Source organism: Camelus bactrianus, chromosome X, assembly GCF_048773025.1.
Source record: "Camelus bactrianus isolate YW-2024 breed Bactrian camel chromosome X, ASM4877302v1, whole genome shotgun sequence".
NCBI classification, from domain to species: Eukaryota; Metazoa; Chordata; class Mammalia; order Artiodactyla; family Camelidae; genus Camelus; species Camelus bactrianus.
The window spans coordinates 53,453,561-53,475,650 of record NC_133575.1 but is presented as its reverse complement, the minus strand read 5'-3'; the positions used below and the strand labels follow the sequence as shown (position 1 = coordinate 53,475,650).

Here is a 22,090-nt window from a genome sequence, read left to right as displayed (position 1 = left end):
TTTATTATTGTTGTTGTTGTTGTTGTTGTTGTTGTTGTTGTTGTTGTTGTTGTTGTTGTTGTTGTTATTTCACTTATTTGTGCCTCTTTTTTCTGACCTTTAAATGGTGAGGAATATGTAGACTCTATCGCCTACTGTGCTGGCAGGATTAAGTGATTTAACGTCTGTGCTGCCCACTTCCCTGGGTTTCAGCATTCTCCAGGCAATCAGTTTCAAACCCGGAGGCATTCTCCACTGTCTTAGTCAGTCTGGGATGCTGTAAAAAATTACCATGGGTCAGGTGGCTTAAACAACCAGCATATTCCTCAAGTTTTGGAGGCTGAGACATTCAAGATCAAGGTATCTGGGAGAGGATTGCCTTCATGGCTTGAAGATGGCTGTCTTCCCACTATCTTCATGGGGTGGAGAGCAGACAGAAGCAAGCACTCTGGGGCCCCTTATAAGTGCCCTAATCCCATTCATGAGGGCTCTACTCTCTTGACCTCATTTTATCCTACTAATCACCTCCCAAAGGCCCCGCCTCCCAATACCATCACCCTGGGAGATGGGGTTTCGACGTATGGATTTTGAGGGGATGCACACATTCAGTCCACACATCGGCTAACTCTCCCCAACATGCAGTCATCAAACCTGTATCTAATTTCAAAGTAATGTTTATATCTCTCTGCCCATTTCCATTCCTACATCCACTAACACTGATGCCCTGTTAGATTTTATTCCTTATTTTTCTGGTAGAGATTTAATTGATTCCTCTACTGCAATGCTCTCCTCACTCCAAACAGTCTGCTTAACAGCCCTGCCAGGTAGGTCTTCCTTAAAACACCTTCCCACATCACCGGGTTGTTTTTTAGGTGTAAATGTCAGAATCCTCTCCACACCCCATCCTAGACCTTTAATCCCTTACACTACCGCCCACTATGTTATTTTTCTATTACCACTGTAACAAATTTCCATAAGCTTAATAGCTTAAACCAGCACAGATTTATCACCTTATGGCTGTGAAGGTCAGAGATCCAACTCAGTTCTCATTGGGCTAAATTCAAGGTACCAGCAGGGTACCTTCCTTCTAGAGGGTCTAGAAGAAAATGTTTCCTTGTTTGTTTTTTTTTTTCCATTTTCCAGAGGTCACTCACCTTCCTTAGCTTATGTCCCACGACTTCCTTCATCTTCATAGCCAGCAGCCTTTCTGAACATCGCTCCATGGCTGCATCTCCCTCTGATCCTAAACTCAGATGGGAAATGTCCTATGATTGTAAAGACCCCTGTGATTACACTGGGCCCACATGGAAAATCCAGGCTACTCTCCCTATCACCTCATCTCAGGATCCCCTTGTCCCACCCCACTCAGGCATTATGTATGTGTCTGTGACACTCACCTTGGGTAACATTTCCTCTCGTGAGCAATTAAATGTTCAAGATACTTAGTCTTTCCACATTCAGTACGTCTGGTGAGATTATACAAATCCTGTTTATTTGTAACTTGGCACTAATCTTTAACAACGTATTATGGGTTTAAAAGGCTAATAGCCAACTTTGAAGGAAAATCCTCTAAAATTTTTTAAGATTTTTGTCCTAAAATGCCTGTCATCCCTTTTACTGTCTACAGTAACATGTCACAGGTGGCTTCCCTGTGGGGGTGGGGGACACATTGTTTTGCCACCACAGTCCCTTCATTCACACCAACATGCTGGTCTCCTAACAGAGGATCTATGCTCCCAGCTTTGCTCACTTCCTCCTCCTTTCCATTGACCATCCTGTTCCCACCGCTTCCTTCGTTCAGCACATCAGGATTTCATGACCACATTCTTCTCTAAATGGAATGGATATTGTGCATCTAACGTCTAATAATTGTTCTCAGTGTATACGCACACACTCACCTACGTGTCTCCCCATCCATCTCTTTATTTTCCTGGAATCTTCCAGAGGAATCCGTTCCATGATGATGATGATGATGATGATGATACTGACAGTGATGACAGGGGCCTCTCAAGGATTCTGATAAAGAGAGAATCAATGAAGAGAGGGAAACATTGCAAAATTGCCCCAGAAACAGGTTAAAGGTAAATAACTGTGATAGTGTTTAATGAAATCGACTAAAATTTAACTATTTTTAAAACTTTGTATCACTGTATTTTAAATTTTAAGGGGAATTTTCATTCACCACTAACCAAGATTTGAATTTAGGACCAAAATCTAAGAGGACTTCTATCTTCTAACAAATTGTCCACTAGCCTTTTATACATGTGATTCTTAAAAAAAAAAAAAAAAGGTTAGTGCTGGGCTGCAAATAAGTAGGATTCATATAATTTCACCAGACACACTGAATGTGGAAAGACTAAGGAAGAAAAACAAAAAGCCATTCAAAATGTCTTCAGACTTACATTGCACACAGGAGAACACGTTAGCCAAGGTGTCACATCAACATGACGCCTGGGTGGGACGGGGAAGCTGATCTTCCTCATCAGACATTTATGCTGATTTGTTAGATGCCAACACAGTTTCCTCATTGGATTTGCTTCTAATAATTATGGAACAGTTTAGGCTCTACCAAAAGCAGACTAAATATTTTCCCCTGCCACCAAATCTCTGGACTGAATGTCCCCACAAGAGGGACATGATTATATTTCACAGGAAACTCTTCCTGAGAAACAACAGGCTTTTTGAGGGCAGAACTACTGGTCCCCCAGGGAGGGCTGGAGGAGGGATCGAGGGGACACTGGAAATACAGGAGGAGTCAGTTCAGATAGTGCTGCTCAAGTAGCCAAAGACATCCTACCAAAAGTTTCGTGAGTGAAGGAGCCTGTGAACTCTGAGCAGGTTGTTAAGACACAGCAGTACATAACTAGCATCACAAGTCATTTGTAGCATGTTTTGATATTTGGAAAATAATTAGCCCATTGCTCTTTGAAAATGCAGCAGTAGCAATAGAAATAATAAACACTGAGCTGTCTTGGAGATAACAAACAATAAACAATTCTAAATCTGCAGGATTCCTTGACAAGATGCAAGCGATGAGCTAGATGTGTGCTGCAGATACCTCTTACTGCAGGGCTCACTCCTGCAAAGCACAGAACTAGTTTTCTCAGCAGACAGAGGGAACCAAGTCAAGATTTCTAATCTTGAGAGGTTTACTATATGGCAGGAAAGATCAGACCAATAAATACAGCTAAATATGAATAAATGCAATCAAATATTATGAAGTGTGTATGGAGCACAGAAGAAGAAAAATTCCTTTCACCTGGGATCTAGAGAAACTTCTTCAGAAAATGCAGCTTTGAAGATGGCCAAAGACATGGGTTGAAGTTTGGCAGAACAGGACGTAAGGAATTTAAAAACTAATTTTAAAATTCATATAAAAATGTAAAAAATCGCAAATATCCGAAACAACTTTGAACAAGAAAAATTTTGAAGACTTACACTATCTGATTTTCAGACTTTTTAAAATAAAGTTACAGTAATCACATAGTATGGTATTGTTGTAAAACAGGAAAATAGAATAATGGAACAGAATAGAATGTTCTGAACTAAACCAACACTTAGATGGGCAATTGAATCTCAGTAAGGATGCAGTGGAGAAAGGATCTTTTCAACAAGTCGTGCTGGAACAATTACATATCCATATGCAAAAAGAGAAAAATGAAATTTGACCCATACCTCACAAAATACAGAAAAATTAATTCAAAATGGATCATAGATCTTAATAGGAAATCCAAAACTATGAAAACAGCTAGGAGGAAAACCATAGGCTTAAGCAATATGACCTTGGGTTTGGCAAACATTTCTTTGCTATGACACCAAATGTATAATCTGTTTTAAAAAGTAACTGATTTAGTGAACTTTATCAAAATGAAGACTCTTCAAAGCTCTTCAAAACACTGCTAAGCGAATAAAAAGACAAGCCATAGAGAGAAACTATTTGCGCCACCTTACCGGCACCCTGACTCACCGCGCCCGCCCCCCAGCAGCAAGCTCACCTGAAGACGGGCGTCCGGCTTCTTGGGCAGCAGAGGCCGCCCCCAGGCCACGCCGCGGTGTGGAGCGGAGCAAACTGCCGACTCCCGGGCGGCGGGCCCGCTACCCACGTTGCCTCCGCACCCCAATTGCACTGCCCCGCTCCCCTCCTCAGCAAGCTGAGTGGGACAGGTGTGTCAGGCGACCTGGGGCAGCTGAGGCCGCTCCCAGGCCCGGCCTCGGGGAGACGGGAGCTAATCCACCATCTTGCCAGGGGCAGTGCTACGCCGCTGCCGCTGCCGCTGCCGCTGCCGCTGCCGCTGCCGCTGCCGCTGCCGCTGCCGCTGCCGCTGCCGCTGCCGCTGCCGCTGCCGCTGCCGCTGCCGCTGCCGCCGCCCCCTGACCCAACCGCCCCGCCTCCCAGGAGCAAGCTCACCTGGAGTCCGACTTCCGGGGAATCTCCTGCTGCCAAGGCCGCCTCCAGACCAGGCTGCGGGGAAGAGAAGGAAACAACCGGCTTGCCTGGGCAGCGCCCTCCCGCCGCCGCCGCCACCCTAAACACACCACACCCGCCTCCAGGGGTCAGGCTGACTTCGAGGATGTGCACCAGCCTTCTGATTCTGGCCACGAGCCTGAGCACCTCCCTGCACCCCTACACCCCTGCACTCCCTGCGCCCCTCAACTGCCTGCACCCTCCACAGCCCGTGCACCCTGGCACAACTTTCACCTTCCACCACCTACACCCCTGCACCCCTGCATGTCCCACACACCACCTCTTGGGCTTGTGGCAGAGCCTCTGTCATTGCACCAGCGTGCAGGGACTCATATCCTTGCCAGTACATGATGCATCAGTGGACCTCTGGGGTTGCCTGCCAGAAAGTATATGTTCCCTGCCACTAGGCTGGGCCACTAGGGTGATCTCTGTGACGTCTCCCAGGACGGGCTCAGAGATGCTGTTCTCTGGGAAGAGAGGAGTTGAAACCGCTCTTGAGGGCAGAGCTGTGCTCACCAGGCCGTCCACGCTTCATGTTTTACACAGGACTTCGGAGAAGAGAAATGGATCCAGCCAAGTAAGACGGGCCTGCTCTGCGCCAACCTCAGTCCTGGGCTCTGAGGCAGACAAACTGGCTCCCACCCTCAGGGCCCAGTTTGGGCACCTGAATGGCCCCTTGGAGGCATCCCATCAGTTCTCAGGAAGAAGTCTGGCTGCTCCCACCCCATGGCCCTCCCTCCCACTGTGCTGGCCTCAGGAAGTTTCCTTATTTGGGGAAGAAGGCAGCCCACCCCCGACCCCACCCCTCACGGTGCTCTCACCCAGGCTGGTGCTCTCTCTGCCCTTCAGAGTCTGGAAAGCCATCCCTCTTCAGTTATGTCTCTTCTGAGATGGACTTGCTTCCGCTATATTCTAGGCGAGGATGCAACGTGGGATGCCCTGGTTAAGAGAACCAAAATAAATAGTTTCTTCTGTGAGATTTTCTGTTTATCTACTTGGGCTGGGCTGTGTGTAGTTTGCAACAGCTATTGGTGTGAGAGGCTAAAGCCGCCTGTGTGTCCTTGTTTTCATCTCCCCGCTGTCTTTGGGTTTTCCCTAGACACTCCTGAGGCATTTACTTCTTTTAGTTTTATTCCTGTTATTACACAGGGGCCCTACTGACATGGAGGAGAGGCGATGGGGTGGTGGGACAGAGGGGAGCATCTGTAGTCCTGCGATTAGTTCTCATTGAGCCTGTGCCCTGAGCTGTGACCTCCACTAGTGTGTCTCTTTCCCCCAGCCCAATTTGAGTGACACAGAAGGGATTTCCCTTCCCCCAGGTTGGTTAGGCTCTGGTAAAATAATTTCTCATTAAAAAAACAAACAAACAATAAACAACTTCCCCCAATGAAACAGAATGTTCTGGGTGTATTTCAATAGAGTTATTTTCTCCTTTCCAGGCAGGAAGCATGAGGGGTTTTTCTCTGACCTTCATTCTGAGAACAGGGCACGGGCCTGGAGGTAAAATGCATGAAAAAGAGCATGGGGCCCCTCTGACTGGCCCCCTGGAGTTGTCACACTCAGACTTCCCTACGCTGAGCCTCCTGCTGGCCTCAGGGACCTGTTAAATCTGCCTGCTCCCTGGATTCTTACAAAGGCGGGTTCTGCCCTGGGAGCTGTGACTCTCCAAGCCCGCCCAGCTGCCTCTCTGGGTTGGGAGCAGCTTTTCCCCTCAATTTTCTGGGATCTAAGAAGAGCAGTGGGTTTGCGGCTCCCTCAGCTCTGGTGTTGTTTTCAGGACAGAAGGAGCAACTTCTGAGCTCCACACGAGCTGGACCAGAGGCTGGAAGCCTCCCCTCCTCTGCCTCCGTGCAATCAGTGCCTGTGGTTCTAGCCGAGTTTCTGAAGATGTGGATTTAAACACACACATCCCAGCCCCTGCGGGAGCACACAGTCCCATAAATCCCCCCAGTTTCCACTGGTAACTACGGAGCCGAATGGGACACGGGTTTCGGGACCACAGAGGCCTGACTGCACGACTTGCTCTGTGGCCTATTAACGTGGTTGCTCTGGGCTTTGTCTGAAGTGGCTTGCTTACCGCACCTGGTACGTGGGAAACACAAAATAAGTACTAGAACCTTCACTTTTTCTCCCTCCAGGGCCTTCAAACATAGAAAATAATAAGTGAACTCAGACGGCCTAGTCACCACAATGATGTCCGATCAGCCTGGCTCTCCTAAGTGATGGGCACTGACTTGCACCTTAACTCGGAACAGTAGGAGAACCGCCTTCCTCTAACTGGGCATCTCCCCACACCAGGCACGCCCTCAGCTGAGACGGGGCCAACTCCCCCACTGAGGTGTGTGCTGGTGGCTTCAATGTGACCTGGCCCTGCCGGGACATGAAACTGCAGTGAGTGAGGTGGAGGGTCGGGTGGAGGGGGGTCCCTTCTGGGGTGGCAGGGGGCCCGGTAGCACCCCGCCAGGCCTGGTGCCTGGGGCTCCCTAACACCTCCTACAGCTCCTGGGTTGGCTCCGGTCCTGGCCACTCCACACACCCTCCCAGTATCTTTTCATTAAGTCCCTGTTTTGCTTTTATCAGCGAGAAGTGGCTTCTGTTGCTTATTCAGTGAAACAGTGCATCGGGAAACCAGACTCTTTCTAACATCAGTAAAATACCAACCTCGGTCAGCTCGCCGGGCAGACCGTGCAGCACAAAGGCCTGCACAGGGCTGTGCGAACGGCTTACGTGAAGGGTCCTCATCATCTGTCTTCAGAGATACAGAAGCTGGTGGTTCAGGTAAAACCTCAGGGAGGGATTGAGAAATCCAAAGCTGGTTGGTTTCAAAGGCTAACAGGTCATACCGGACCCCTGAGCTGTGGTCAGAAGCCTAGCTCAACATCACGCAGACTCAGCGCCCTAAGTGCCGGGTAAGGCTGGTGGTGTTCACTTTGCAGGCTCTCATTGGGGATTCACTGTAGCCCCTTAAATGCAGCAGAGATTCCAGCCCCCTTAGCCGCAACCCTGAGTGTTCCATGACACAAATCCCGGGAGTGTTTAATTTTCATCTTTGTTTAGGAGGATGAAGGTGGGGCAAGAGGAGACATAAATTCATACTAACTGACACAAGGTCACAGACAGCACCTCCTCCTCGGTGAGCTATGGGCTCCCACAGTGGTGGCTGGGGGGCTCGGCAGAGACCCTCCGCTGGTCCCAGAGGGACTCGCTCCTCTGGCCACAACTGATGGGTTGGACAACAGATCCAGAGGGAGACAGAGCATCTTTCCTGGGAATTTGGAACTGACACACAGAAATCAAGTTCACTCATCTGGGGTTTGGTGAGGGGGAGGGGCGGTGGTTGGAATTCAAATGAAACCAGAGCATGAGAGAAAGTTAGAAGTGAAAGAGAGAGAGACAGAGAGACTGAGCTTGTGAGAGCAAATAGTCAGAAAGAAGGAAAACAGTCAGGGGACAAAGGAATTCCAGCTCCTGAGAGTCTAGTCTGTCCCAGCCCATCAACGACCCCGCAGGATGGTTAATAGCATTCCAGTTTAGCAGATTAGGAAACAGGCTGAAAGAGGTGGGGGCTGGGTTTGGGTGCACAGTTAATTTAAGTGCCACTGGACCCCTCACTTCCCATTGCCTGAAGGCACCATAATCCTCACTGGGACCCCTCGGTCCCCTGAGAGCCCAGCACCCTGATCAAAGGGCCCCTGCGGGAGTGGGAACCCCTCTGAGTGTGGAGAGTTCCCTGCACCGACATGCCATGCATCAGCAGGCTCCCGCTCACCCCAGGTTAACATCTCCCCAGCTGTGCAGTCTCCCGACCCGCTTCCCTCCCTGCCAGGCACCCCCGTCCTTACCACCGAGTGTACTGCAGGAATTCAGGAACAGGGATGCCCAAAGCAACACGAGCCCACCGGCTGTACAAACAGCAGACTCCCAGCCCCACCTGGGTTCCGAGGGGACAGTAGGCGTCCTCACCTTTCATGTGTCTAAGACAATCTTCTTCTTCAGCTGGAGGTTATAGAGAAAAATAAAAAGTCCAAAACATAGTTCAGTGAGGAATTCCTCCAAGGACCTGACTCCAGAGTCTACAATCAGGTGTACCTACCCCCCGGACTTGGGGTGATGGTGGATTATTTATCAGCACAACCCCCGGTGGCCCAGCTCCTCGGCTTGGCTGCCCAGAGGGGGCTGGGGGAATGGGTAAGGCCAGGGCACTCCAGAAGAGCACAGAGGACCTGACCTCTCCCCTCCGCACTTGGAAACCCTTCCCCAAATCTCAAGGCATCGGACAGAGAGCCTCCACCACAATAAGGAGATGCTCCCATCTCTTCACTCACTCCTGTCGGTTCACTTACGTGCTGAGCATCCAGTGGGTCCCAGGACATGACACACAGGATGGCCGATGGGACAGGCTTGGTCCTTCACCCTGGACCCTGTTCAATCTGATGGAAGAATGATTACTCATAACGAGTTTCACAAAATTATACAGAGACCAAGGACAAACTGCAGAGTGAACCAAATTTAAAAATATATATGAAGATCCCCCAGTCTCCCCGCCTAAGGTTAACAGCATAAAGCAAAAAGATCTTGCCTTTGATCACCAAGGAAGTTGTCACCCCCTGTCAGGTGGAAAGGAGAGTTATTCTTTGAGCAGGACACAGAAGTGCTCCATCGGAATGGACCAGGGCCTCTACATTCATTCAGCAAATGTGCATAAGCTCCCACTACGTACGGGAATCTTCTAACTACACTCGTTCCCAAGGCTCTCGGGCTTTATCAGTCAACAAAATAGACATTACTCCCAATCACTGGGGGCTCAGGGTTTTAGAAGAGGAAACAGGCAGCATGTTAGGGGTAGCAAGAGCTTGGAAAAATTTTTTAAAAAAAAGAGTGATATGAGCAAACTCGGGTGATGGCGGTGGGGTGGGAGGCAGGCAGGAGAGAATAAGGCAATCCTGGCAGATCTCACGGAGTAATGAACTTGAAGCAGAATAAATCCGGAGGAAGAAGGAAGAGCCGGCAGAGGCCCCCAGAGTGAGGGGGAGAGTGTGGGTGGAGAGGCAGAGCACGCCGTGTCCTGAGGCCTTTGTGACGGCTTTGGCTCCTAATGAAATGTTGACCCGTTTAGTGAGTTTTGAGGGGAGGCGTGATGTAGTCCAACTTATGCTTTTGTGTTTGTGTTTTTTTGGGGGGAGGTAATTTATTTATTTTAATGAAGATGCTGGGGAATGAACCCAGGATCTCATGCATGCTAAGCATGCGCCCTACCACTGAGCTACACCCACCCCCTCAATATATGCTTTTATAGGCTCCCTCTGACTCTGTGTGGATGAGCGATTGTAGGAAAGCAAGATGGAAACAGGAGGCTATTGGTGTCCAGGAAGGGCTGAAGGTGGCTTTTAGGAGTGCGGGGAGCAGGGAGCAGGTGGTTAATGAAGACAGAGTATCCAGAATTTTCTAACAAGCTGGATTTGCTGTCTGTGTGTGTAAGAGAGAGAGAGAGAAAGGACACGGTTCCAACATCTGGACCTGGACAATGGGAGGGATGTCCTCTCCATCCACTGGGTATGGGACAAGGTGGGGCTGAGCAGGTGGAAAGGGGCTGGAATCAGCTCAGTTCTTCAATGTCATGGTTAAGGGGTGTATTACATATTGTCACAGAAATGCCTAATAGGTAGAGGAGTCTGTTTTCTTATTCTATTTAACATTTAATGAATATAATTTAAATGTATTAATTGTATTATGTGAATGATTTGGGAATTTTATTTCATGCCAAGGTATACGTTATATATAGCCAAATGGATAATATATCAGAAAAGGGGAGAAATGAGGGCTTTCACATAAACTGACTGTCAATAATGTAGGTAACATTTCAATAAAACTAGTCTTCAGTGCAAAAACCTCATCTCGGTGTTACATAAAAATAAATGAAAAAGGACTATGTTGATGTATCATTATTTCATGTTATGTAATAGCCCCAAACAAACACACTGTTTATCTATGAGGCTTGTAGAATTACTATTCGCTTTATTCACATAAATAAAGAAATGCAGAAATATTCTAAGGTAGAATAAGCATCTCAGTGGAAATAATACAGATTTGAGCATTTTACATGACATATATGTACTGATTCAAAATTTAGAAAAGTAATTACATAGTAGAACATATGTATGAATGTGAAAGCAAGCTGAATGGAAGAAAAAGAATGTGAGTCTCAGGGATAAAGGTCCAGATGGAAAGGGCAAGTCAGGGAGTTTTGGAGAAATCGAGAAATTAATGGCATGCCAATTTCCACGGCTGGGTTGCTTCCACCAAAGAAATAGCAGAGAGAGAGAGGAGAGGCCCAGGAACCAACCCTGGGGCCCACCCACAGTATATGTTTGGAAAAAAGAGGAGACATTGGTAAAGGACCAGCCAGTAGACCAAAAGCAGAAAGCAGACAGAGCGATGGGCTGGAGGTTGAAGCAGGAACACGGGGGAGGAGGGATGGAAGAGCTGGGTCAAATGCTGCCGAGGGGCCACGAATGATGAGGACTGAAAATTGACCACTATATTTCACAACGTGGGGTCACTGATGGCCTTGACAGGGCAGTTTCCATAGAGCGAGGGATCAGGGGAAAAGCCAGAGTGGGTGTAAAAGGGGATGGCTCAAGAGAAGATGCCGACAGTGAGTTTAAACAACTCCTTAAAGATTTGCTGCAAAGACACAGGGTGGCAATTGGTGGGGGTGAATTAGGGTCAAGGAGTGCTGTTGGTTTCTTTTAAGAGGATGGACGTTTATATACTGATAGGAGCCAACTAGCAGGAGAACAAAATAGATGAGATAGTGAAAGAGAGGATGGTTTTGGGAGTGACAACCCAGAGAAGATGGGAGGGCTGGGGTCCCAGGGACTTTTGGAGGATCTGGCTTTCGATGTCACTTGTAATAAGAGGTGGGGCACCGAGAGTGAGGTCACAGACATCAGAAGGCGAGCAGATGTGCTGGGAGTTGCTTGTGAAATTTCTCTTCTGTTGGCTTGTTTGCTTGTTCAAAGTAGAAAAGTAACTTTACCAGCTGAGGAACGAGGAGGAAGAGTTACTGGAGCCATGAGCAGAAGATAAGAAAGAGCCTTCAGGGAGAATGAGACAGTGAAAAGAGCAGGGGGAGACGGGGGAGAGCGCTCCCAGAAAGTTACATTTTCTCTTTGACGTCCCCAAACGTGTGATGTGTGACTACCCTTCCTGCTGTCTATGAAATAAAAATTAAGTATGGTTCAGAGGAAATGCTATTTCATTCTAAGAGGCTGCCTGTTTCTCAGGAATGGTCATCTTAAACTGCAAACATTACAAAAAGTGTTGAAAAGGTGAACCTTTGTACCTAAAATCCCCTATTTTCTATTAATCTGGTTACTATTTAGTTCCCCTATCAATAACACATAACCAATACTGCCATGATGGAGGTACATCGATGCTTAAAAGGAAATGAGATCTGTATCCTTTTCCTAAATTCCATGGCTTCCTTAATATGCAGTTCCCCTTGGAATTTAGGAATGCCTGGTATAAGAAGTGAGAAAGTTTGAGAAAATCCCGGCTCAGAATTACACAGCACAACCGCATCTCAGAAGTATATACAGCCGTAAAAAATTTTAGAAGCAAAACTCCGTAGCTACTCTTAAAGACTTTTGCAAACCTGGGCCTGTCCAGATGTTTCCAAACTGGAAAGAAACTCCAATCACTTGCCTGGTACCGGGACCAGACGCTGGCTATCCTTTTCTGTAAAAGCGAGAGAGTAAATATTTTCAGTTTTGCAGATCATTTTGTTGTAACCATGCAGGTCTGCAATAAGAAAGCTAAGAGCACTGGGAGACAGGAAACAAATGGGCATGCCCACACCCTCCTTTCCACTTAAGGCAGCTTCTCTGTGGTGGGGAGCTTTACCACAATCACTTGCTTCTTTGATTCCATTGGTTTCTTTGTTTCCACCTTACTGCTCAAGCTCAGAACTTCAGGTGGGCCTGGTCCTTCAGCATCCATGCAGAGAGAAGGCTGAGCGGGGGTGGGAACCCCACCTGACGGAGAAGAGAGATTGCTGGGAGGGACACTGCGGTGGCCACCATGACACGAGACAATCACACCTTCCGGGGTGAAAGGGAATGAAGACAAGGGAGGGACACAGCAGTGGGACCCCTAGGTCGCCTGCCAGGCTTGCTCTCCATCCACGGCCACCCTGGGGGCCTGGGGGGTGTTGGGCTTCAGCTACGGTGATTAGGCTGAAGGGACTCAATATAAAGGACCCTCCACCTCCTCACTAGGTTCCAAACGCAGCCACTCTAAGTCCACCCTCTGAGTTTCTGGAACTCAGCTGGAAGAATACATGATCAGGCCAGACCCAGAGCCCAAGCCAAACACGACAGGGGTCACGTGGGGTTGTAACCCCGTGCTCAGTGGTCGGGGACTCCTTGCAAATCTGCAGAAATCCCTGTTCTGCCTCATTCCTGGGAGGAACCCCAGATCTCCTCCTGCTCTGTCTGTTCTTCTCTTGAGGCTATTGTCCTGGAGGGATGCAGAGTCCTTGAACCTGGCCCTCCAAATGTACATAAGCAGCCTGTTCAATAAAACAAATTATGCACTTTTTCATATTTGCCAGTTTTTTGATTCCAGAAAGGCTGTGGGACACATTCTCACAGTCTCCTGTGCCCCCAACACTTGGTGGCCCTCTGCTCATGGAAACACGATTTCCCACAACTGCACCCTGCCTCCCAGCTGGTCAGAGAGGAGTGTCCCACAAAGACATAGGTGTTTGTGAGGATCTTGTCCCCCAGCAGAAAGACTACCCCTGGAGCGACAGACAGGGATCTGGCCTCCTGAGCCGCTCAGCTCTAATTCAAAGCCTAAAGTGGGGACCCCGAACATTGCTGAATGACTTTCTGAGTCACCTGGACTGGAGGGGCCTGATTTTTCTTTCCAGGAATGGAGGTAGCGCAGCCTCCATTTTCAGGGCTGACATTGACGATGGATCTAGTTCCCCCCACTGCACCGCAGGAAGGATAATCCCTTCTATCCCACAGCTTGGAAACCCAGTCCAGGGAAGTTCTGAAGCAGTGCATCGCTGCCAGGTCCAGCATCCCTGCAGAGTGGCCTCTGCCCCTGAATGAGCCCCTTCCCTGGGCCTTTCCTGCCCCGACACGACCACACCCCAGGCTGTGCCAGAGCTCTGGGGCTCTGCGTGTCCAGGGCACACAGGTGGGACCTGAGCCAGGTGTCCCCTGGGCCTCAAGGGGGAAAGGTCTGCCTCTGCATCAGGGGAAGGTGACCCCACATGGCTGGCAGGACACTCTCAATATGGACCTCCAGGAGCCCTGGGAGCAGTTTCTCTGCAGGTGATAGGAGTCATCATCAGGAAGGCAGGCCCCTCTTTGTGCAGACCATCCCGCAGTGCTGGGCCCACGTGCTGACCACAGAATTCTACATGACCCCAGGATACCCCAGGCAACCTCACAACTTCATCACTTGGTGACCTGGGTACCACGGGCTCCTTGGCCATCCCATGAGGGTGGTCCTTGCAGGCATGGTCTCCAGGTGCTCCCGTTAAGAAATCCTCCTGGGTTTCTGTGGTCACAGAGCCCACACCAGAAAATTCTAGTCCTGCAGTGACCCCCACAGAAGTCAGCTCCCCTGTGCATGTCCAGGACAAATGACAGCAATTTATTGCCAGGAACCGTGATGAACAAGGGGGTGGGATTCCATACTAATTTCAGGATCCTGGTAACTCACTCTGCACCCCAAAAAGCATCCATGAGAAATGTGTGTATTGGGATATCTGTGCCCCTAGAAGAGCTGTTCCTGAGGGCTCCTGGGACCCTCCAGCCCCTCTCAAGTTTCTCAGAGCCTGGATCTAAATTTCTATCTCCCTCCTTTGGTGTATGGCCACCTGTGTCTCGTGGTCACGGGTCACTTTATTGCATGACTTGGCATGTTCTTAGTGCTCGTCCTCCACCCCTGCACTAGACTCCCAAGATGTTCCCACTGACCCTTGGCTCCCTGTGTGGGTCAGGGGGCCCTATGTCTGCACCCTTCACTCTCCTCCTCTACCCCCATGCCTGGGGCCACCCCTAGGTGGACTGGGAGGTGTTTGTAAATGAGTCTTACACAAGGACATGACTGGACAAAGCAGGAGCCCACCCCCGGAAAGCACACCTGCTCCCTTCACTGAAGAGGACCCCACAGCCCCACATTGCCTCCCAGCGGTCTACTCAGGACACAGTGCCCCAGTACTGGGCAAGGCGTCTCCCTAGAATCCTTGCTCCCAGGAAGAGTCTCTCTGTCCTTCAGAGTTTAGAGTTGTTCCCATGTCCCTGACCACCAAGGTGCCCAGCACAGACCCTTCAGTGACCTAGAGAGACAAGGAAGATATGTGGCCACAGGTCTCACAGGAGACACCTGCTGGGACCCCAGGCCAAAGGATCGTCCTTCTGCCTTCTCAGGTGTGGATCCCGTGGTACCTTTTTGCAGGAGGCCCAAATGGGGAGTGGGGCCCAAAGCAGTTCATGGGGCTCTCTGGGCAGGGAAGACTTGGGCCAGGCGGCCTTGCCTGGCTTCCCTGTAGGGCCACTCTGAAAACCCCCGCTCCTCTGGCTGTGGCTGGAGGCCCCCCAAGCCTCGGGGCGGGGCCCTTTCTCTCAGCCTCCACTGCCTCAAAAGCCATGCTGGCGCTGGCGAGGGGAAAGAGCTTTCTTGCCCTCTTGTGGCCAAGTTGCCACAGGTCAATGCTGCGGGGAGCTGGAGAGAGAGGTAGCACTTGCTCAGATGTGAGTGGTTAGGCAACTTGACACCCTGTCAACTAGCCTTAAACATTGGAAAGAGGAGTTTCCTGGGAAAGCTGGAAGTTACTTTCAGTAATTTGTCTAAATATTTCTTTTTTTTTTTCCCTTAAAGACTCATAAAATCTCTCCCAGGTCATTCCTGGTATGGACCATTATCCAGGGATCAATCAGGAAATGCAGGAGGACGGGGTGGGGGTGGGGGAGAGGGGAGGGGAGGTCAGAGCCCACGGAGAGGAGATGCCCCTCCCAGGAGCCACACACTGGGCAGTGGCTGTTGGAATCCAGCTCTCCTTTTCTCAGGCCCATTTCATCTGTGGGGTGTTTCCAAAAGAAACAATGGTGGAAGGGCCATGGAGGACACCTAGACCTCCCGGAATAGACAGGGGGAGCAGAGTCACCATGCTGGCCCTGGGCTTGGAGACAGACCTGCAGTGGAGACCACAGGTCTTCTGAGAAGGCAGTTTCAAAATAAAGGCAGTATGCGCTGAAATACCCAGTTCGAGCGAGTGCTTCATCATAGACATGTAATTTACATAGTTCTTCTCACCAGGGAACTCTGTGTTCCCAACACGCTACATGAATGACGGCTTCAACACACATTCATTTCTGAGATGTGAACAAGTGTAGAGCCGCTCTTTCATCCAGCATAATGGGCATGGTTACACCTAGGAACGCTTACCAAGATTTCTCAGCAAGAGCTAATTTCGAAATAAAGGCAGTTTGCGCAGGAAAAGCCTGTTGGAGTGAGGGCTTCCCCATACACATGTAAGTTATATAGTTCCCCTCACCATGAAACGCTGTTCCCAACACGCTACATGCATGAAGGCTTTGACACACATTCAGTTCTAAGATGTTAGCATGTGGAGAGCCGCTCTTTCATTCAGCATAAAAGGCATGGTTACACCCGGGAAGATTTACCCAGATTTCTCAGCTGGTTCCTTCACCCAGATTCAAAATAAAGGCAGTTTGTGCTGGGAAAGCCTGTTGGAGAGTGTTCAGAGCTGTTTCGGGCTCTGTCAAGGCTGGAGGGTGGAAACCCCAACCTCCAGAAAGAGGGGCCAGGCCCCCACGCGCCAGATTGTGTTGCCTTTGTTGGGGAACAGTGATCTTTGGGTTAGATATTTTGCGGCTTTCTCTAAAAACTGCTTTGACTTATGTTTGCATCCTAGTCACCAGTTCCAGGGCAACAGAAAAAGCATACCCTACATCCCTTTGCACTCAAATCTTCCCAAAAGAGCAAATATTTGCCCATGAAAATACCAGCTGCTCTTCTAAGGCCCCCTAAATACCCAGCAGTGTGGGCGGTGCACTCTTGATCAGGGACAGGAGGAGAGGGACCAGAGGTCCTCCGGCAGGCTTGGCCCGGTGTGGCAGCTGCACTGTGGGTGCGTGGTGGGGAGGGCCATGCAGGGAATCCTGTTTGAGGGGCCTCTGTGCACGCCTGCATTATGTTCTGAGGTTTCATACAAAGGCTCCAGGCATTCTAACTGGTCAGATACAGCCCCCACCCTCGGGCTGGAACCACTAGGAGCTCAGTACTTGTAACAGGGACAGTGCCCGGTGTGGGGAGAGGTCATGGGACACTCTGGGGGCAGGGGCGGTAGTGCTGGGGAAGGCAGGGGATGCAGTGAAGAGTGGAGGGAGCAGGGTCCCTTGTTTGGGGGTGAGAGTTCTTGGGGAGACCACAGAGCATGGTACACACCATCCCCACCCCATACCCCAAATTCCTAGCCCTGCCAACACAGGGGCTGCTCTGCAAACTCTCACCGTGGCTCTCCTGTAAGGCCGCACCTAACCCGGCATCTGGCACCCCTGCCCTACCTCCCATCTTGGGACAGATCCCATCTTCTTGGAAACTGCCCAGCAGCGCGAATTCAAGGACGGCAGCGGGCCTGGCGGAACTGCACTTCAGGTGCCCTACCTGGCCAGGGGTGCGTGCCTGGGCTCAGTCCTCTATCTTGCCCACCGGCAGCCTGGGTCCACGTCCGGTGCAAGCGGAGGCCGCGGAGCCCAGGCTGAGCCCCGCACACGGACAGGTGAGGGGGCCCCCGCCCCGCTGCCCCGCTGCCCCCCTGCCCCGCTGCCCCGCTGCCCCGCTGCCCCGCTGCCCCGCTGCCCCGCTGCCCCGCTGCCCCGCTGCCCCGCTGCCCCGCCCACTGGTGGCAGCACCGCCCCAGCCTCCGGCCGGCGCACCTGCAGGTGAGGACGTCCTCGCGACCCCGCCCACCGCGGCCCCGCCCAGCTGTCCCATAAGCCTCCCTCCAGCCCCCGTCCTGGCAGCGCCCTGGCTCCCATTGGCTCCGCAATTCTGCCCTCGCACGTCTAGCCTCGGGAGGACGCAGACGCAAGCGCTAGGGGAGGGCCCCGCGGCGTTGCCATGGCTACAGGCTCCGCGCTCCGCGCGGGCCGGCGTGCGCTTCTGGGGCGGGCAGCGGGCTCCGGAAGTGTGCAACTGCCCGGGACCATGGCGGTGCTTGCCGCTGGGGATGGTGGCTTCCTCGGCCGGGCGACTAGTTCTGGCCTGGTCGGTCGGCGGCCGACATCCTGTCTGGGGCGGCGTCCCACAGACGGTAAAAGTACGACCGCGCCGTTGGCGGGGCCAGTGGACATGGACCGGGGTGGGATCCGGGTTGGTGTGGCGGCTGGGGAGGGGCTGTGGTGCCGGGGAGCGGGTTGGGGCGGTGGGGACAGGGCGGGGGCACAGCCTCGGGCTTTCCTCCCCCTCGGGCACTGGGGCTGGGACCGCGAGTCCGGGTAGCCCTGCGTGGCCGCGGCCTCCCAGAATCCCCCGGGAAGGGCAGGCAGAGGACCCGTCTTTTATGAAGCGGGGCCTTACCTGGGTTTTGAAGAGCCCCAGAATCAGATGTTGGAATGGGTTGGTTTATCAGCCTTGTTTATCTGCAGGGAAATTTCAGTTCCATCCAGATGTTGGCTCCTTCGATAAACCTCAGGAATAAGACAAGGGTCAGTGCCGATTAGCAGTTATCTAGGGCTTGACTCAAAATAGACTGTGCGGGGTGTAGGGATGGTAGATGGGCCCTCCCTCTCAAGGTTGGCAGTCTTCTGGGATTAGAGGCCCCAGTTGAGGATTACATCCTCATCTGCAGTAATGGAGGTTGTGGGAAACATTAACACAGAGAAGGAAGGGGTGTGGCTGCGGTAACTCATTAAAGAAGCCAGGACCCTTGCCTGGCTCTTGTGTAGGAGAGTCTCGCCTAGGGTAGGGCAGCAGTTATCAAAGTGTGTCCGAGGACCCTGAGATGCAAGACTATTTTCGTAGAAACGCTGGTATGTCACCTGCCTTTTGCACACTCTTGCACTCCCGAGTTTCCTGTGGGGTTTTCCAGGGAAAACCTGGTCTGTGATATCACAAAACAGGGAATGTAGAGGCAGATAGAATTCAGCTCTCACCAGTCCAAAAGAGATTTGCAGAAATTAAAATCATTGCTATTCTTCTCATTAATGAGTTTTGTTTAGAAAAATATACTTATTTTTTGCTTAAGAGTATTAATGGTAACATGTAGTAGGTTGATATTATTTTTAAGTGAACTCATAAGCATTTTTTAAAGTTCTTATTTAACTTCTAACACAGGTACTATTGATAGATTTAACCCACATAAACAGCAGCCTTTTGGAGTCCTCAGTAATTAAGAGTGTACAGGGGTCTGTAGACCAAGAAGCTTGAGAGCCCCTTGAGAACGGGTGCTCAGGTACTAGTCAGGTGCTTAGTGTTGTTAGACAGATGCCAAGATGTCTTCTGCACGTGCTCCCGGACTCGAAGTAATTGGCCACGTGGAGATGGGTGGGTAGTGCCTCCACTATACAAACCAGAAGCTGCTGAACGTGTCTTGAGTCTAGGCCATGTGCTGTGCAGGGATTCCCGTTGTATCTGTTCTATCTAAGCCGGGATTCCTGTGCAGAGGCCTGGCCCTGAAAACCCGCTCTCCTTTGCTCCGTGCCAGGTACCTTCTGTGTGACGTCAACCCTCCAGAGGTCTTCAGCCTCCGTAGGGGCGACTGTATCCACATCGCCTTCCTCCTGAAGACCCTGCTGAAAATGGAGGAGTCGGTGCTGGTGCTACCCCCTTGGGGCCGCCTCTACCATTGGCAGAGCCTGGACATCCACCAGGTCCGGATTCCCTGGTCTGACTTTTTTGATCTCTCAAGTCTCAGCAGAAACATCCCTGACACTGAGTACGAACATTTCATTGCAGGTGAGATGGTGATCGTTTAACTGGGGCCAGACGGTTGTTGTTCTGGTTCCGATGTGAACATCGGGCCGTCTTGCTTCGGGCTTGTCAGTCTGCTTAGGGGCCCTGCTCATGTTTCCCGCACTGCAGGTGAATTTGGTCTTTCCATAGTTTTTCTCAGGAAATAGATCTGAAGTGTATGAGCTCTGTGTTCCCTCCTCTCTGAAAACCCTGGCCTCCTGGTGAGATGGAGCGGTGACAAGGAGGCCACTGCCACAGAGGCATTGTCCCAGCAGGACACGCTCCCTGGGCAGTAAGGGCCATTCTTACCTGAAGGAAAACACGATGTGTGTGTAGCATGGGCCACGTGCTGGAGAAGGTATGTAACCTCTCATTCAGTATAATTTGGTCCTGCTCAAGCTTCCCATTTTACTTTTTGTAAGAGGTAAGAGTTGAAGATTTTCTTTGAATAAAGGTATTTAGAGCTTATATTTTTTTTTCATTGAAATGTGTTTGATTTACAGTGTTTTGTTAGGTTCAGATATACAGCTGTTTTGTTAGTTTCAAGTATACAGCATAGTGATTCAGTTGTACATATACATAGTCTATTTTTTTCAGGTTCTTTTCCATTATAGGTTGCAAGATACTGAATATTTTCCCCTGTGTTCTACAGTGAATCCTTGTTGTTTGTCTGTTTTACATATCGTAGTTTGTAATTGTTTATCCCAAACTCCTGTTTGTTTTCTAAGTCTGTGAGTCTGTTTTGTTTTGTAAATAAGTTCATTTGTATCATTTTTAAAAATTCCACATGTAAGTGATGTCATATGATACTTGTCTTTCTCTGTCTGAGTTATTTCACTTTAGTGTGATAATCTCCAGGTCCATCCATGTTGCTGTAAATGGCATTATTTCCTTCTTTGTTATGACTGAGTAATATTCTTTTATATCTAAATACTACATCTTTATCCAGTCATCTGTCAGTGGGCGTTTAGGTTGCTTCTATGTCTTGGCCATTTTAAACAATGCTTCTGTGAACATTGGGGTGCAGGTGTCTTTTGGAATTAAGGTTCCCTCTGGATATATGCCCAGGAGTGGGATTGCTGGATCAAATGATAAGTCTTTTTTCAGTCTTTTGAGGAATTTCCATACTGTTTTCCATAGTGGCTGCACCAAACTACATTCCTACCAAAAATGTAGAAGGGTTCCCTTTTCTCCACAGCCTCTCCAGCATTTATGGTTTGTGGATTTTTGAATGGTGCCATTCTAACTAGTGTGAGATGATAACTTATTGTAGTTTTGATTTGCATTTCTCTGATAATTAGCAATATTGAGCCTTTATATCATATGCCTATTGGCCATTTGTATATCTTCATTGGAGAATTGCTTGTTTAGTTGTTCTGCCCATTTTTGGATTTTTTTTTTTTTTTCTTATTAAGTTGTATGAACTATTTATATAGTGTAGAAGTTAAGCCATGTTCAGTCTCATCTTTTGCAAATATTTTCTCCCATTCCATAGGTTGTCTTTTTGTTTTGCTTATTGTTTCTATTGCTGTGAAAAAGCTGATAGGTTTAATTAGGTCCCATTTGTTTATTTTGACTTTTATTTCTGTTGCTTGGGTGGATTGCCCTAGGAAAACATTGCTGAGATGTATGTCAAATAATGTTTTGCCTATGTTTTCTTCTGAGAGGTTTATAGCGTCTTGTCTAATGTTTAAGTCTTTAAGCCATTTTGAGTTTGTTTCTTTTTGGTTTTTTTTTTTTTTGCGACTGTATTGTATGCTTTTGATTTGTGGTTACCTTATTTTTCAAGTATATCAACTCATTACTATATCTATTTCCTTTAGACTGATAATCACATAGTCTCCAACACATCCTAAAAATAATGAGAAAAAAAAGAGAAAAAAAATCTATCTTTTCTTGCTACCGTCTCCCATTCCCACCTTTCTGTATTTTGATGTAATTTTTCTTTTTTATATCTTCATGTTTATTCTCTTGTAACTCGTTATTGCATTTCCAACTATGGTTTTCACATTTCTATAGCATCCTGCTTCCTTTCTGTTTAGAGTAGAGCCTTTTAATGTCTCTGTTTGGTTCAATAATGCTGAATTATCTCCCCACCCCCCTCCCCCCTGCGCCTCTGAATCCTCAGTCCAGGGAAGCCAAACCATCCTAGCCTTCATCAGTTCTGGGAAAGCAATCTTCAGAGTGGGAAAAAAATTGAAAAATAATATTCTGTGTGTTGCTTTCTACCCTTGCCCAGAGAGTGAGAATCACCTCTGAAGGTGGAGGGAGAAAGTTGGAAGTGTGGGGCACAAAGTCTTTTCTCCTTTTGCTACTGAAAAAATGATTGCTTTTGTAATTAGTGATGATGTCCTTTAAATTGGTGAGATCGAGATTCCACAGCTTCAGCGCCTGTGAATAACCAGCCGGGAGAAAGCTCTCCAGGGCCCCTGCAGTGGGAAAGGCAGCCCCTCTGAGCACCTGTTGTTCTGTATTCTTCCTGCCTCCACATGGGTTAGCTAGGCACCATGCAGGATGATGCAGTTACACCAGGTGGAGGACGGGGAGACCCCTGCTGGGTGGCGAGCCACAGGAGCCCACACTTGAAGGACAAAGTGAAGATTAGTGGGGCGGGCATAGGAACAGAGGATGGTTGAGACCCAGGAT

General features: G+C 49.4%; 1 protein-coding gene and 1 long non-coding RNA gene across 2 annotated transcripts in view; both read right to left on the bottom strand.

The window, feature by feature from the left end:
• The window catches only part of LOC141576231 (uncharacterized), a 166,607-nt gene extending 159,376 nt beyond the window's left edge, over positions 1 to 7,231 (bottom strand). The window contains exons 1-4 of the mRNA XM_074358966.1: positions 7,106 to 7,231; positions 5,266 to 5,383; positions 4,388 to 4,441; positions 1,878 to 1,995 (exon numbers count right to left, since the gene is read on the bottom strand). Of these exons, the coding sequence (XP_074215067.1) occupies positions 1,878 to 1,995; positions 4,388 to 4,441; positions 5,266 to 5,308 (215 nt within the window). The 5' untranslated portion in view covers positions 5,309 to 5,383; positions 7,106 to 7,231. The remainder of the gene's footprint in view (positions 1 to 1,877; positions 1,996 to 4,387; positions 4,442 to 5,265; positions 5,384 to 7,105) is intronic.
• A 1,555-nt stretch (positions 7,232 to 8,786) lies between these two features.
• On the bottom strand, positions 8,787 to 18,510 carry LOC141576425 (uncharacterized). Its single transcript, XR_012504822.1, has 4 exons — positions 18,071 to 18,510; positions 12,350 to 12,480; positions 12,102 to 12,184; positions 8,787 to 8,874 (listed from the first exon to the last, which is right to left on the bottom strand). It is a non-coding gene; the product is annotated as an uncharacterized LOC141576425 (long non-coding RNA).
• Between the last annotated feature and the right edge of the window lie 3,580 nt (positions 18,511 to 22,090).